This window comes from Chroicocephalus ridibundus, chromosome 9 (genome assembly GCF_963924245.1).
Source record: "Chroicocephalus ridibundus chromosome 9, bChrRid1.1, whole genome shotgun sequence".
In the NCBI taxonomy this organism is placed as follows: domain Eukaryota; kingdom Metazoa; phylum Chordata; class Aves; order Charadriiformes; family Laridae; genus Chroicocephalus; species Chroicocephalus ridibundus.
The window spans coordinates 26,397,220-26,411,965 of NC_086292.1; the positions used below are offsets into that span (position 1 = coordinate 26,397,220).

Sequence of the window (14,746 nt, forward strand, 5' to 3'; positions counted from 1 at the left end):
TCGTACCCTGCAGTTGAGCCAGTTCCCCTCTGGCAAAGGGCTGGCAGTTCACGGCACCTCTCCCTCATGGGCGCCGGGGCTCTTCGATTTCAGTCTTTCTAGCGAGCAAGAAAACAAGGGAGGCTCCAGAAAACAAATACACTTGGAAATGCCCAGATGATTAAAAGCTCAACTCCTACAGCAACCAGCTGGTGACCAGCTCAGCCCCTGCGCCGGGGATGCGTCAATTATAAATAATTAAAAGGTAATAGGAAGGAGACACTGAAGTATTAAGCAGATTTCTCTCCAGGTATCTGGAGGTTTCTATTGCTGCTAATCACACCCTTCAGATTATTGTCTTGTCTGTCAGTCATCCCAGCCCTTCCATTAACGCGCGAGCTCAGGTTAACATTTGCAAGTCAACTAATTAAGGCCAGTTATGCCTCTGCACACGAAAGCCAAAAATATCAGCAAAACACGGCTCTAATCTTCTAACCGACTTGGAAGCATAACCTCAAACTGCTGGAGAGTGAAAATTCCCACCAGTCAGCTGTCAGCTCAAGCCACACCGGGAAAAACCGACATGGACACAAAGCGCAATTGGAATAGCCGCATTTTGGAGAGCCTTTCCTCTGGTTGTCATCCACAGAGGGGGATGCACCTGAAGCTGCAGGGTTCAAAAGACCACTGGAAATAAGGCTCTCACTCCAAGGCAGCGAACATTTAATTTTTAAATGGATGAGGCTGAGCTGTTGCAACTTTATACTTTATTAGACTCTCGGGGCACAATATCGGTGACTCTAAGGCAGCCCCACTTCCAACTATGCACAACCTGGCTTGTTTGGTCCAGCACGCTCAGATCGTTATGCCACGAGGGAGCAAAAGGTCCTTTTTATGTCTGCTCTTCACACCTACCTTCAGCAGACTTTTTGGAAACAATGAAGAGATCTCTAGCACAATTGAACACTTTTTGGCAGAAGTTTTTGTCAGAAGTCTGTCTGGGCTGGCATGCTTGGAGGGATAAAGGAAGAGAGCGGCACAAAGGATTTACCGCAAATGTTCAGACAGGTGTTTTATGCCACATACATGTACTTTTTTATTATTAATAGTTTGCAACGAGGGAACTGAACTTTGATAACCAGGGGAGAGAAAGAGATTTTTGTGACATCCCAGCCGAGCTACTTCACACGCGCATCACCAGCCCTGTAGCAAGGAGACACACAAGATGTGACACCACAGGGAGGAACGTGAGAAGCTGCGCGCTTCTGCACTCAGTTACACAAAATTACTAACGGCAAAGCTGACACATTGTGAGAATCCACAGGAAAATGTGGCTCGGGGTCTATCTTCCCAGTCCCCAGATCGTGTGCCGCTACTCTGAAGGCATTCACTCTCAACTTCCACATGCCATTGATATAAAACACAAGAAGATGTGGGCTCATGCTACCTGAAGAGACCAGAGAATCCCTGGTGGTACTCAGCCTTGGCTCAAAAATCCGTGGGGATACAGGCTTCTTGGGCTCTTCAGCGCATGGACACCAGCAGTATTAGGTATGAGGGTAAAGAAATAGCATCTGAAATTAAGTTATAGGGCAGAAGAGTTCTTTCCTACTGGGCTCCTTATCTCCCGAGGCAAATATCTCAAGTCTCACCACTGCTCTTCCACCTGATCTGCCAGTTCAACAGCTGGATTTGTTCCTTCAAACTCAGGAGGGAAGAATTCCAACAGCAGCAGCACCCTGCTGCCCCATTTTTACCCTATTGAGTTCGAACAAGCGCTCACTCACCCCTCTTCTGCATGAAGATGAAGAGGTCGTCCAGGAACTCTTTCCGTTCGGGGTCACTATCCAGTTCATAGAGCTGGGGGAAAAAAAATAAAAAAGGAAGGCACAATTCACAACGAGATGGAAAATAAATAATAGTAGCTTCTTCCAGTGGGTGATCTGGGGTTTGTACTGGAGGGGTGAAAGGCAGCCACAGGCCGAGAGGCAAAAGAGGGAAGGATTCACGAGCAATTTTGGCGGACAAGGCTGCGGTGACAGTTTGAGGATCCTTGTTCTGGCTTGCCTTGCTCAGCCCCTCAGAAACTCATCCAGGCACAGGGGAGACTGGCACCCTGAAGGGAACGGGACCCCAACCCGGTTAACAGCGCTGCTACGGAGCGGGGCTTGAAACCCCCTGGAAGCAAAGGGGAGAGAAACTATTAAAGACAAGCTGGAATGAAAGATGAGACAACCAAAAGGAAGGTCCCAGTGGTTCAGGGCAGATTAGCGGTCTGTAGCTTTGAGGCAACCAGGGAGATAAACTTCTCTGCAGCTTCTCCTAGCCTCACGATTCCCTCCTTCAGGGGTTGTCACCTAAGTGACAAACGCCAAGTCCCTTGAAGGATGAGATTAAAGGGCAGAGCTTTCCTGTAGCTACTAAAGCCTGGCAGGAAAGGCCACTCCAAATTAAGCCAAAAAGCCTTCAAAAATAGCAGAAATCAGCCTGGAACCAATTTGCTGCAGAGACAGTTTTACTAAAAGGCTTAAACCCCCCCAAGAATTTAAAATAAAGTTCCACAGGCAGCTTATTCCAAAGGAGAGGCACTGTATGGTAGCGTTACCCACTGATTTTTCAGAAGGGACAGGCATGAGTGTCACCTTACAACTACCTCTTGAACAGAAAAATCTAATTTTCACCTCTCAAGAACCCTGCGAGGCCACAAAGTGACAGGCTGAAAGGGCTGAAGCCGAGATACAGGAGGATACAGAACATGACAGAAGACAACACTGTACATGAAGAATTCAATTCCTTCTCTTGTTTGCACTGGAGGAAGAACCCTGCATCACTCCAGGGAATTTTTTTTGCTGGCTGTAGCTACTCTTGCGGAGCAGCTCACCGGAAAAGCAAAGAGTCACTGGGAAATAGGTATTTCAGCCTCTCCGTAGGTGCTGCTAGCTACTTGGTATTCATCCGGTCCCAAAAGAGAGGGGCTTTTTGGGCTCGTTTCCCGTGAAGCTCTGTGCTTTCTCACACCCTGAGCTCTGGGAAGAAAACGCACCAGTTTATTTGCAGAGCAATTAACTGCACCCTTTCAGAAAGGGCCAGCTGACTTTAAAATGAATTCCTCCAGCTGATGCGACACGCAGCTGCCACATTCAAATCCACGACCACAATGCAATTCAGGTTCAAGAAACAAAATACTCTTCTCCCAGCTGGAGAAACCATTGACTAAGATTTTAAATGTTAAAAGTCTGGTTGTTAGGTCTTGGTTCAAACTATGTTCCAGTGACCAAAAGCAACAAAATAGTCCCAAACAGCTCAACAAAATAACAGGTTTGTAGGCAGAGGGCTGCGGGGCAAAGCAGTTTTCTTTCAGATTCACTACAGAGGAATAGCAAGGAGTCCATAGTCACCCCCTGTCACAGATCAGGACAAGAATTCCCCAAAGTTACCCCTTCCCCAAAATCCCAGTGATCGGACTGACCTTGGCAAAGTCTCGTGAAATTTCTCTTCCTCGGCACCCGTCACCTTCATCACTCCAGGTCACGTTGCCGTTCTAGGGAGAGAGAAACGAAAGGGTGAAAGGATCGCCAGGGAAAGGGCTGTGCAGACAATTCCAGAAAGCTTGCACATGTGCATTTTTTGGCACAAACATGTGCAAAAGCAGCTGCTGGCGTAGACCAAGAAGCCTTGAAAAACTGGGGACACTTGTACATTTGTCACGGCATGCTTTTCCTGCAATCTCTGACAAAACTGGATGTGGCATTTCACCTCCCAGGCAACGTATTGAAGGTAGGGGAAGTTTTTCCAGCTCTAAGATTTTTCTCGCAGAAATGTATCTCAAAAAAAAAAGTTGGGAAAACCATTCCAGAGGGAAGTCCTCAACACCTTCAACAGCTGCCTGCCTTCACCTGCTAAAGAGAGGTATGCTAACCTCCCCGTGGCTGGTGCTTTGCTGTAATGAGGTCCAACACCTGAATAGAGAGGTCTCCATGTCCATCTTTTTCCCAAGCGCACATCTTAGAGCCCCTGGTGAAAAGTGCAGGTGTTACCCAGGCATCCTTCCTTTCTGTTTGCCTGAGGACACCAAACACACTTGGAAATGCCCTTCCATCCTCCCCCCACCTGTCTACAAAACCCAAACTAGAGTACGCTGAAGAAAGAGGGAAATAATCCCACTGGAAAGCTTCTTGCCAACCCAGGACCCTTATTCCTGGAAGCTCCCGGATCTGGATTTTCCTCGCAGAAATGGAAAGCTCAGCTTTGCTGGATTAAGGTTCATTCTTCTTAGGCATTAAAAGGATTACTCTAGTTAGGACTATTCTACTACTTGGTAAATCATCACTCCGAAATGATCACCAGTGCTGGAAACCAGTAGAGGCAGCCTCCGGTCGTACGGCAGGACCAAAGACCAGAAGAATGATTCTGAAAAATTGTACGAGCATCTTTAAATCATAAACTTCCCAAATCTCCGGTAGAGCAAGTGCTCCAGAGCTACTCAAGGAAAGAGAACAGCCAAATCCACCTGGCGAGGTGGCTTGGACTACCCTGTCCTGATAAACACGCAGCATCCTAACGCAGCTAGAAAAGCACCGAAGAGAGCAAGAGGTTTCAGCACAAAAAAAACCCAAAAAAACCAAAACGCATGCGAATTCGAGAGGTGGTCCAATATCTGAAATCTTGGAGGCATCTGGTTGTGACACATACATTGAATTAGAAAGATGAATAGCTCTTGTCAAGGCCAGGCAAAGCTACATTTCCCCCTTTAAAAAACACTGCAGTGAGCTGCCCTAATGCCTGCTGATTTAGTTTGAGCCAGTAATTCCTGCTGGAAAGTCAATTATCCAGTGAGTCCCATCAACTGAAAGATATTTAATGGGGGATTATTGCCACTTCTGTTATGTCAGCTGTTTATTACAGCAGATCAATTCCCAGGCCTCTCTAGGAAGAGATCTGAAGACCGGTTTTGTTCACAGGAGGATTCATCTGGGTGTCCTTTGCTAGCAGAGACTAAAAACACAGAGGTTTTTTGCTAATTATGGTAACATCCAGCTGCTCCTAAAACCCCGCTGATGGTTAACTCAGATCAACAAACCCATGCGAACAGTCAGGATGAGAGACAGACCAGCTCTTCAGAAGGCAGCAGCTATTTCCCATCCACAACTTCACACGTTCCAAGGCTGAGCTGCTTTCTTCCCGAGTTTGTACTTGGTTATAAACCCAGAGAGCAAAACCGCTCATGGTGTTAAACTGGGCACTCCGAGAAGCAAAACACTTGCTTTCATAGGGAACTTTGGTCATGCTGAGAGCTTATTCCGCTACATTTGAGGACAGGGACAGGAAAGAGAAGAGGACTTAAAGGAGATACAACGCTGTGGGTTTGAACTTGATAAAATTTCCAGAAGCAGAACTTTCCATGGGATTAAAGATGCTTTCGAAGTCATTTCACTTGTTTGCTTTGAAGAAACAGAGGAATTGGGAAAAATAAATAAGATTAAGGTTTGATACAGAGAAAAAACAGAATAGATGCACCCCACTTCCTGCTCTTGCATCCCAAGCCGCTGGAGAGCACAGAAGTAACGGTCCCCCACACCTTGCTAGTGAAAAGGAGCTTACAGCCATCTGAAGCCATCAGTGTTTTGCCATATGTCCAGAAAATTGGCAGAGCTGGCTATCACCTGGCGTGACACGGAGTGATCCGAGGTGAGAGACAGCGGACAGCATTAGCATTTCCTCCTGCGATAGCTGGAAAGGTTTAAAGGCAGTTACCCCTCCCCACATTAAGCTATCAGAAGAGATAAGGAGAGTGGTTCTCTCCCATCCCCCGGTGCAAGCAGCAGCCGCCGTGGTGTAAATCGGCAAGGATTTACATGAGGACAGAGCACAGGTTTGTTTTGGGTAGTGGAGTTAGCAAAGACTCGGAGTCAGCCTGAAATGTCAGCTCAGCAGCCGGGGAATAAAGCCCTATTTATTCAGAGGCCCGAGCGCAGACACTTTCCCAGGCCTCAGCTTTGATCTTGAGGGACTTATTCTGCCCACCGAAAACCTTTGGGGCCGCGCCAAGGCTACAACCAAAGACACCAGACATCGGCAGAGCAGCCGCTCGAGCACAAGCGGGACAGGTAAATCAGCTACCCAAGCAAGAGGCGCTCCATACGCAGAATAAACTACATTTTGCACAGCCAGAGAGATCAGCAGGAGCTTTGGTATCGAGCTTCCTTCCCATTCCTCCTAGGAAAACAAAGTCACCCTCTGCTGAGAAGCCCTCCTCCGTATGAACAGCAGGAACCTGAGAAATCAATATATCCTCACGAGTCATTAAAAGACCTTTGTATAAGTCGGGCAATAGTAGCAGGAAGGAAAAAACACTGTTCAGAGAGGCAGGTCGTTCTCTGGGGAGAGTCCTGCCTCTCCCTCCACCCCTTCGTACCATGGGAATTTGCTGATGTTTGACAAACAGCCCAGGCGTTACCACGGGCAAGAATTTATCTGGTTTCTTGCAGGAAAAGGTAGTAAAAGTGCTACTTTTAAGTGCTCGAGCCCCTGATGCTTCTCTGAGCGGGAAGTCAGAGGTGTTGGGAAGGGCTGGCCACCTCCAGGAGCTGCTGGCGGAGCCAAGGGAGACTTCAGACACCTCGGAGGCCACCAGAGCCCCCCACCCCCCCCACCGCCCGGATCGCCCCCTCCCCGAGAGGCTGCCGGCCTGGCTTCAGAAGCAATTATATCTGGAGCTATTTTAGGATTACTCCCTAACCACCTGGAATATCTTATTAGAGGGAAGCTCAGATGTCCAGAGCAATTTTGGTTTCCAATCCCACATTCAAAAGCCAGAGTTAACCCTGAGTTGCCAAGCAGACAGAAAAAGGAGATGACAAATGCTTTCCTGCTTCATCCAGACCATTCTTTTGAGGACAAAAACCTCACAAACAAGCAACCTCAGCCCCTCCCTGCAGGACACCTACCTCTCAACTACTGCATTCTCACATGTCTGTCCCTCCCAGAGACCAGAGAACTAACCAAAACTCTTGTGCTTAATAACAAAGTGAAGCATTACTGCAAAGAGAACACTGTCTCCTTCTCCAGTTTTGCCTGCACAAATTGCAGTTACTGTGCAAAGAGGGATGCTGATGAGAAATTGGAAACGCTCCTTTTCCAGATCTTTCCCTTCTCCCCCAACCCAGTTTCACACAGCCCTTCGAGAGGGGCTCAGGGGTTTTACTGGACTAGAAAGTCATATTCAAATGGCAAACTTTGAACTGGAGTGAACCCAGGAAGGCTTTAGTATGAGAAAGAAAAGAGAAAAAACAACCCTCTGCAGTAAGGAAGCGCAGAACGATTTTGAGTTTCATGCCAGACCTGCAGTTTTGACAGAGGTTTTAGGTCAGAAATCTGAAATCTCCTCTTAGGGACTAGGTTAAATGTTGCAGTGAAAAAGGCGGCCCCTCCCCTACCCCATGGGTTAACTGAAAGCACGGAGTCAATGAAAAGGTACAGGGGCAGCAATTTCAGGATTATCAGAGAATCCCCAGAAATTCCTTTTGTGGGTAGAGTTAAGCCTTAGGAAGTGAAACAGATGCTATTATAAAGAAAACTGTTGTACTACAAAACGCTGATAAGATCAGGACTACTGCCCTGAGCTGCAAGTTCTCAAGCATGGAGAACCAAGTTATAATTACGGCGCGCACAAGCTGACTGGTAAAGCTCCGCTGAAATTGGAATAAACCCTTCCCGGTCTTACTAATAACAGAGCTCAATTCAATATCTACAAACTTCAAAGATGGGTTTTGAAAACATTTTAGTGATTTCAGGAATGGCAGGGAGGATGGGGAAGAAAAAAAATGGACTGAAGTTAACAGATTAATTGCCTTTTTTTATTAAGTTTCTTTTATGTGCTCCCATGACCTAGTGACTGCAGCACTAACACAATTCTTTGCAAAACAGGAATCCGCTTCCCTATCCTTAAGGAAAAGTTGCAGTCTTTGTGAATGACTCCTATTCACAAATACTCAGAGGAATTAACTCAAACGTTAAGCGACAAGAAGATTTGTTCAGTGCTACATGGCTGTGGGAAGAGGAATTCTCCCTGCCACACGAGAGCCTCTGTTTACCCTGAAGTGTGAAAAACAGAAGTGTAAGGATACAACACACCCAAGCTCTTTCCACCTACCCTTCTCCAGCGTTAGCTACGATGTCTATAAATTGGCACCGAAAGAGACAAGCTGCAACTATTCCTAAAGATAAATTTAGCGCCCGCGCAAATCCTAAAACAAGCCATATCTTCCCTGGGATATAAATGAGCTCCTCGCTCTGCTCCTTTGCTCTGCGCCTCCAGATATAGCACAGTCGCTGCAATGTAGTACAACCTTGATGAATTGCCCCTCGAGATGAAGAGCGGGGGGAATTCTCTGCTGTCCGTTACGAGTTGTTTGTAGGCTGCTGACTACACTCATTATCACAAGCGGCTTCTTGCTTCTCTTCTCGCATACACCATTTGTTATATTAAACAAAAAGGAGATTTTGTTACCCAGATCCCGCTCTCCTCCAGCCACTGATGCCATACTTTAAGTTACATATCGGCATGAACTCCCAGTTAGGTGTTAGAGCAGAAGCATACTGTCACAGGGATGAAGACTTCATCAAAAAAACCCCAAACCATGAAATCAGGAGAAGCGGCAACTGGCAAATGGAAAACAGCTTTCAGGAAGAGAGAAACCAAATATCTAACATCGGCTATTAAAGAAGAACTCTCCTCCCACGACATCAAAAGCAAAATAGCCTGTGACCTGCATAAGGAATTAAAAATCCTTGAATTGGGCCCTGGATATCTGAAATAACTAGTAGGCAAAAAGCACACTGTGTGAAATGCAACTTTTTTATTCCTGGGACCTTCACCCCCCTCTGGATTAATGAGTATCTCCTGAGCAATACCTCGATACACGCACCACTTGAGGCACATACTTAAGGTTATGGAATTTCAGCCACTCATTCCTAGACCCTAGAGCAAAAGCAAAGTAATTATTTTAAGCTGACTTATCTTAATAAACACCATGACCTTTGTAAAAGTTTAGGTCAGGATTTTCAGGAGTGACTGGTGATTTCTGAGAATCTAACATGAGACATTCCCCAAAATCCGGACCACAAGCCACTCTCTAAAAGTCAGATAGCTGCCTGATGGAGACTTACCTTGCTGCGTTTAAGAAGGCATTAAGTATCAGCTGATGCCTGAAAACCTTGGCTTTATTTTTACATTCCATGTAGGAATGCACATCCTAATGTGCGTGTTGTAGTAACAGCCTGACAAAATCGCTCATGCTAGCGCTGTGCACCAGCCTGGAGTGGAAAAGGAGCCAGCCACACCAGTAAGATAGTGGCTGTGGCCCTGCCTTTCCTACATGGCTCTCCCAGGTAACCAGAGCCACCGCCGAGCAATGCGAGAACCCATGGGACAAGGACCCACACCCCCAACCAGCTGCTAAAAGCAACATTTTTCACCCGCGGAATTAAAAACTCATTTTTCCTGAAAAGACAGGCAAAGCCCACAACACCCTTTTTTTGAGGACGGCTGCGGGAGCCTTCGGCTGTTGGAGCTGTGATGGATTTTGCAGGGGATTAGAGCGAGTCCGAGGAGCGAGTTGAGCACGCACGCCCCCCCACCCCCAGCTCTTCTTTTGGGATTGCAACTAACTCCCCAACAAGCAACTCCACTCCCTTGTTGTTTTGTGCTGACAGGGTTCCCACCGCCCCTGTGTCATAAGCTGAGCCAGCTCTTTTGTCTGCCGGCTTGTTCTACAATTATTTACTTGGCTGTCCGGGGACGGAACAGAAAGGGGCTTCATCTTGCTGGTAGTTTCCATCTTTCTGCCATCTTCACGCCACATACCTTCCAGGCAAACTGAGCCTTACGCTTGCAAGATACATTTTTCTCCAAGGGCGTCACTTTCAGAAAAACAATCCGCACTTGAAAGAAGAAATAGAAGTGATTCCCGCCCCCCCCCACCTTCCGCAAGCAACAGCCATTACGCATACCACAAATACTCCCAGAGCAGAGCTAGCTGGAAGCAGCGAATTCTGACTGGTTATTAACCTCCATCTCAACAGAAGCTAAAAAAAAAAAAAAAAAAAGACAAGTTCAGGAATCATTTCGAAAACAAACTGGAGAACGCAGGCACTTCTGCATTTCATCCTGGTTTTTCTGCTGAACACAACCATTTTAGACAAAGACAAAAGAAAAAGCCCAGCATCTTTAAAGCATGCCTTTGAAATGAAAAATTTCCAGCGAGGCAGCGTGCTACTATTTAGCATACAGAATTACATGGACAATCCACAGCTGCACACATATCTCTCCGCCTTTGCTGTCATGCCAGTTAAATGATCTTGTCTGTGTCCATGTCCCGTCCCGCCCCCCCAGTTTATTCCTACCTCCACGCAGCCCCCCGCTCACCAGCTCTGAACTGGTACGCCGCAGTTAAATTTTTACTCCCTGGTATGCAGACTCCACCACTGAATGCAAACAAGTTGCTCTGCAATATTTACCCTCCTCAAGGTGAATATACTGCACCACCATCGCTAATACTGGGCACTTCGATATGGCCTCTTGAGCACATCGCAGCACCTTCGTAACGCCGTTGACCAGCGTGGTTCAGAAGATAAGCCATGCCTTGCTGGGGCAGACCACCTAGCCCAGTGCTCCATCTTCTGTAACAGTAGTTTGGGACAACACATGAACCCACCCGCTTTCTGCCACACTTTCCCACCATCCAGAAGTGTTGTCGCACAGCGCAGGCCCGATATCCCTTTAGAATATCCATTCCTTAACTTGCTGTCCATTAATTTCTCCAATCTCTCTCCGTTTTTTCACCGTCTGCCTCCCCAGAAGTGAAACAGATTATTTTAACACAGCAGCAAGAGAGTTTTCCTTTTAGTTTTGCTCCCCGGTGAAGCTTTGTGCACTTTGGCTTCCAGAATAAGTTGGCCTGAAATCAGATTAAGCTGCAACCTTCTACCAAAATACTTGATTACTACTGAAATGGGCCAAAGTAACTAGATCAGTATTAGTGCACAGTACGCCAACTGTAAAACAGTACTTTTTTTTTTTGTTATTCGACATCAGCTAAGACCAGATCTGGCATGCTTACAGTCATTTGTCTTCCCAGAACAGGGCAAATGACCTAGGAATCAAGCCTATTAATTCAGTAAGATTTGCAGGGCTCTCACAAGATAAAAAAAGCATTGCAACGAAGCACAATGACATACTTGTTAGCACTGGCTGAGCTAGAAATAAAAACAGGCAAAAAACCAATGCTAAGTTTATTGGGTTTCTTTTTTTTTTTTTTTCAGAGAGCGATCCCCCCAACTCCAGAGTCCTGCCTACTATTCTCCACCCAGAGATCCGAAAGAGGAAGTTTTTGCCAGTTGCTCCAATCCAGTAAATTCTGAAGCAATTTCTCGAGCGCCTGGCCCCTGACCGACATACCCACCTCATTTCCCTGCAACAGCTTGAGTAGCTATTTCCCGCCCCCCCCCCCAACACTTCTGCAGAAGCAAGCACAGAGAATACACAGCGGCAAGTAGTTGCCCGCTGCACCCCGTGCACCAGCGCCACTTCGACGGCATGTTTCACAGGACGAACGAACACCATTCACCTGGCAACTTAGAGGAGCTCCTGCCACGTGCACTGGGTGTAGCAAACACCAAACTGGGATGGGTTTGCAGAAGCAGCTGGGCCAGGAGCCCAATTAATGGGAGAAGAAAGCAAGCTTGCTGAGATTTACCAGTTCCTCCTCAAACTGCTGCCTGTGAAAGCATAAAATGAATTATCTCCCGCATGCAACCAACAGCTAAGGGGAGAGCCTGCCCTGAGCGCCCACGACAAGCCTTCAAACACCTCTGCTTCACCAGCCACCACCAAGCAGCTCCAGCTTTTTCACTTTATAGGGTTTGCAGGAGGGAAGGAAAAACCAGCTGGTTTTGTCCATACAAGGTTTCTTAGCTCAAATAACTACCAGAAGCAAAACCTAACCCTCTTCACACTCAGGCTAACATCTGTAGAAACGGACAATTAAGTCCGTCTTTTTTTCTTCTTTATTTAAACCATACAGTCCTTTGGCTCAACTTCAATACACATAAATATTGTAAATGTCTCTGAAAGCCAGCTCTAACAAACCAGCACACAAGTGCTGTATTAACTGAAATACCCACTTCCAACAAAGAAAGGAATCCTTGATCCTCTGGCATTTATCTACAAGGGGTAGTAATTCTCCACTCAAACAGAGAATTAACCTCCTACCAAAACCAAGCAGTAGCAAGTGAGATCTTTCCTTCCCACACATGAAATACAAAGTGGCTCTGCTGACTCACAGGATCAGTGGCGGGACACACACTCTTCCCTATCCACGCCACCAACCAGAAATCCAGCCACAGTCACTGCATCCTCTCGGAGATGTTACACAAAGGGGTTATAGATGATGCAGGTGAAATAACTCAAGTGAGATGTTAGCAGGCAAGTGTCTGCACCAAAAATAAATATAACACCAGCCTGTTCCATTCTGAGTGGCACAGTAGCAGTGAGATAGAAGATAAACGAGCCAAACGTCAAACCTCTACCTCCCCACAAGGGTCTTACAGATTGGGGTTTCTACATTAGCTGGAAATCAGTATCTGTAAAGCAAATCTCTTTATAAAAGAATAAACCTGGAAGAGCAAAGCAGGGAAGCATTGCTCTGCACATGCCTGGTTCCGGCACTCTTTCCAAAGCACTTGCAAACAGCCAACGCTTGTAAGAGGACACAGGGCTAAAGAAATCCTGGGTCTGACTGAATATGGTCATTCTTATTCAGAAGGAAGCGACGTTAACACTGACCTGTTTGAGCTGCTCGTCCAACCGCCAGTTCTGGCGTCCAGACGGGGAACCGGAATATGGTTGCTTAGTAGTGTCTTTACCCTGTTCTTCTTTGCCCTGCTGTCCCCGCTGGTGCCCCGAAGCTGGCAGAGGATTAGAGGTAGAGGCCACTCTTTGGTTGTGATGGGCAACTTTGGGAGCATGAAAATATTTCAGAGCAGAGCAGCTTTCTTTTCCAGTCACATCAGCGCCATCCTCAAGATCGCCACCTTCCAAACCCCCTTCTTCCTCCTCTTCCTCTTCGTCCTCCTCTTCTTCATCCTCCTCTTCCTCTTCCTGCTCGGAATTCATGCTGCTCTGATCAAAAGCCCGTGTAGCTCCAGCTGCAGGTGGGCCTCTGGCCAAGGGACCAACAGCGGAGCCACCCGAAGCCCTGCCAGATGTGGCTGCTAGGACAGCCTGCTGCACGGCCAGCTGCTGAGTGTAGAGCAGCTGGGCTTCTCTCATCTGCCTCTGCTGTCTCTCCCTGGAATCCATCTGCAGAGGCAGTTGCTGCTTCTGCTGCTGCTTCTGCAGCTGCTCGACCACAGCTTCCAGCTTCATCCCGCCGTTTGCATGGCTGGGAAAAAGAGGGGGGCGGTTTTTGACTTTATCTGGCAGGGTTCAAGCCCCGACCTTGGGAGATTGGCAGAATCTGAAAGATAGACAAATATTTGTCTGTATGAATATAAAATGCTTTCATCTTTTCCCCAGGAAGAGGATAAATAGAGTGCAAAGCCAATACTCTTTCCTGTGCAGGAGACCGTGAAACAATCAGCTTCATGTTTAACAGCCTCAGGCTCAAACTTGCATTCAATTTTCAGACTGTTTAATTGTATTTTCAAGCTGAACACATTTGCTATAACCTCAGTTTCATATACCCCAAAGACAGCATCTGAAATGCCTTTGTCCACTGTCCCAGCAGGTTTTTTTTTTTTTTTGTCAGAATCCTTCCACACTTCCTAAATAATTACTTTTGAAATGTTAGGTTTAACATCTAGGGGTTTGGTGCTTCTGAAACCACTACCTTAAAAGGAAACAGCCAGGATGATAAGCTTGACCATATTTCTATTAAAAAAGGGCAGGATTATTGCATGTCAGTTATTGTCTCAGTTCTTTTTTGCTTTCATTACGTTACTAAATTCTTTACACTTTATATTTAGCCATTATTTTCCCAAAGAGAGCGAGACGAGAGTAAAGCAAAGGCTACTCTAGCCTGAAAGGGACTGCTGAACACCGAACAACTCCTGCCTCTGCCTCCCAGAGTCACCAGCCCATCTCCAGCCCCGGCAGTGGCCTCCCTGCGATTTTCCCACACCAAGGACTTGAGGGCTTTCACGGCTCTCCGTTCTGACCCGCAGCAAGCCCACCCTGAGCCAGCACTAACTTCCTCTTGAGCAAAGACCACCAGAACAGACCACAGTCGGAAACACCGCTCGGATCTACAGTAAACCCTACAAAGATGACTATGCCTGTAATCCCCAACCATTAAAAACACTATTTGCATTTTAGACTGTGTCACAAACTGGACCTGCTGACAAAGCCAGTCCTTCTCAGCTTTTTTTTTTTTTTAACGTAAAAAGATGCTTAAACCAATCTCACTTGCTGCCCTTCAAGGTTCATTGATATCAAACTACAGAGAAACAAAGGAAAGGCCAACTACAAACAAGCTACAGAGCCTTCTGTCCACCTCCCACCACCCTGTTTACGACCAGCACTGTGCTATTTGAGCCACAGACTTGAAAAAAAGAGACTATTTTGCTAACGCACACTTTCAAAGCAGACACAGTTCTGTTCTAAAACAACAAATAACCTACCAGATACTGGTTTTAAAAGCGGAAAGACAACCTCCAGTGTCCCTAGTGCAACTCCAAGTCTTCCTCTAAGGTGGTCAGAGCGCGTGTC

At 46.8% G+C, this 14,746-nt stretch overlaps 1 protein-coding gene across 3 annotated transcripts in view; it reads right to left on the minus strand.

Annotated features, from left to right (window-relative positions):
- ARID3B (AT-rich interaction domain 3B) overlaps positions 1-14,746 on the minus strand; it is a 33,734-nt gene that overhangs the window by 17,368 nt on the left and 1,620 nt on the right. For all 3 annotated transcript variants that reach the window (XM_063347000.1, XM_063346998.1, XM_063346999.1), the window contains exons 2-4: positions 12,824-13,496; positions 3,449-3,520; positions 1,767-1,839 (exon numbers count right to left, since the gene is read on the minus strand). In XM_063347000.1, the coding sequence (XP_063203070.1) occupies positions 1,767-1,839; positions 3,449-3,520; positions 12,824-13,405 (727 nt within the window). In that variant the 5' untranslated portion in view covers positions 13,406-13,496. The remainder of the gene's footprint in view (positions 1-1,766; positions 1,840-3,448; positions 3,521-12,823; positions 13,497-14,746) is intronic.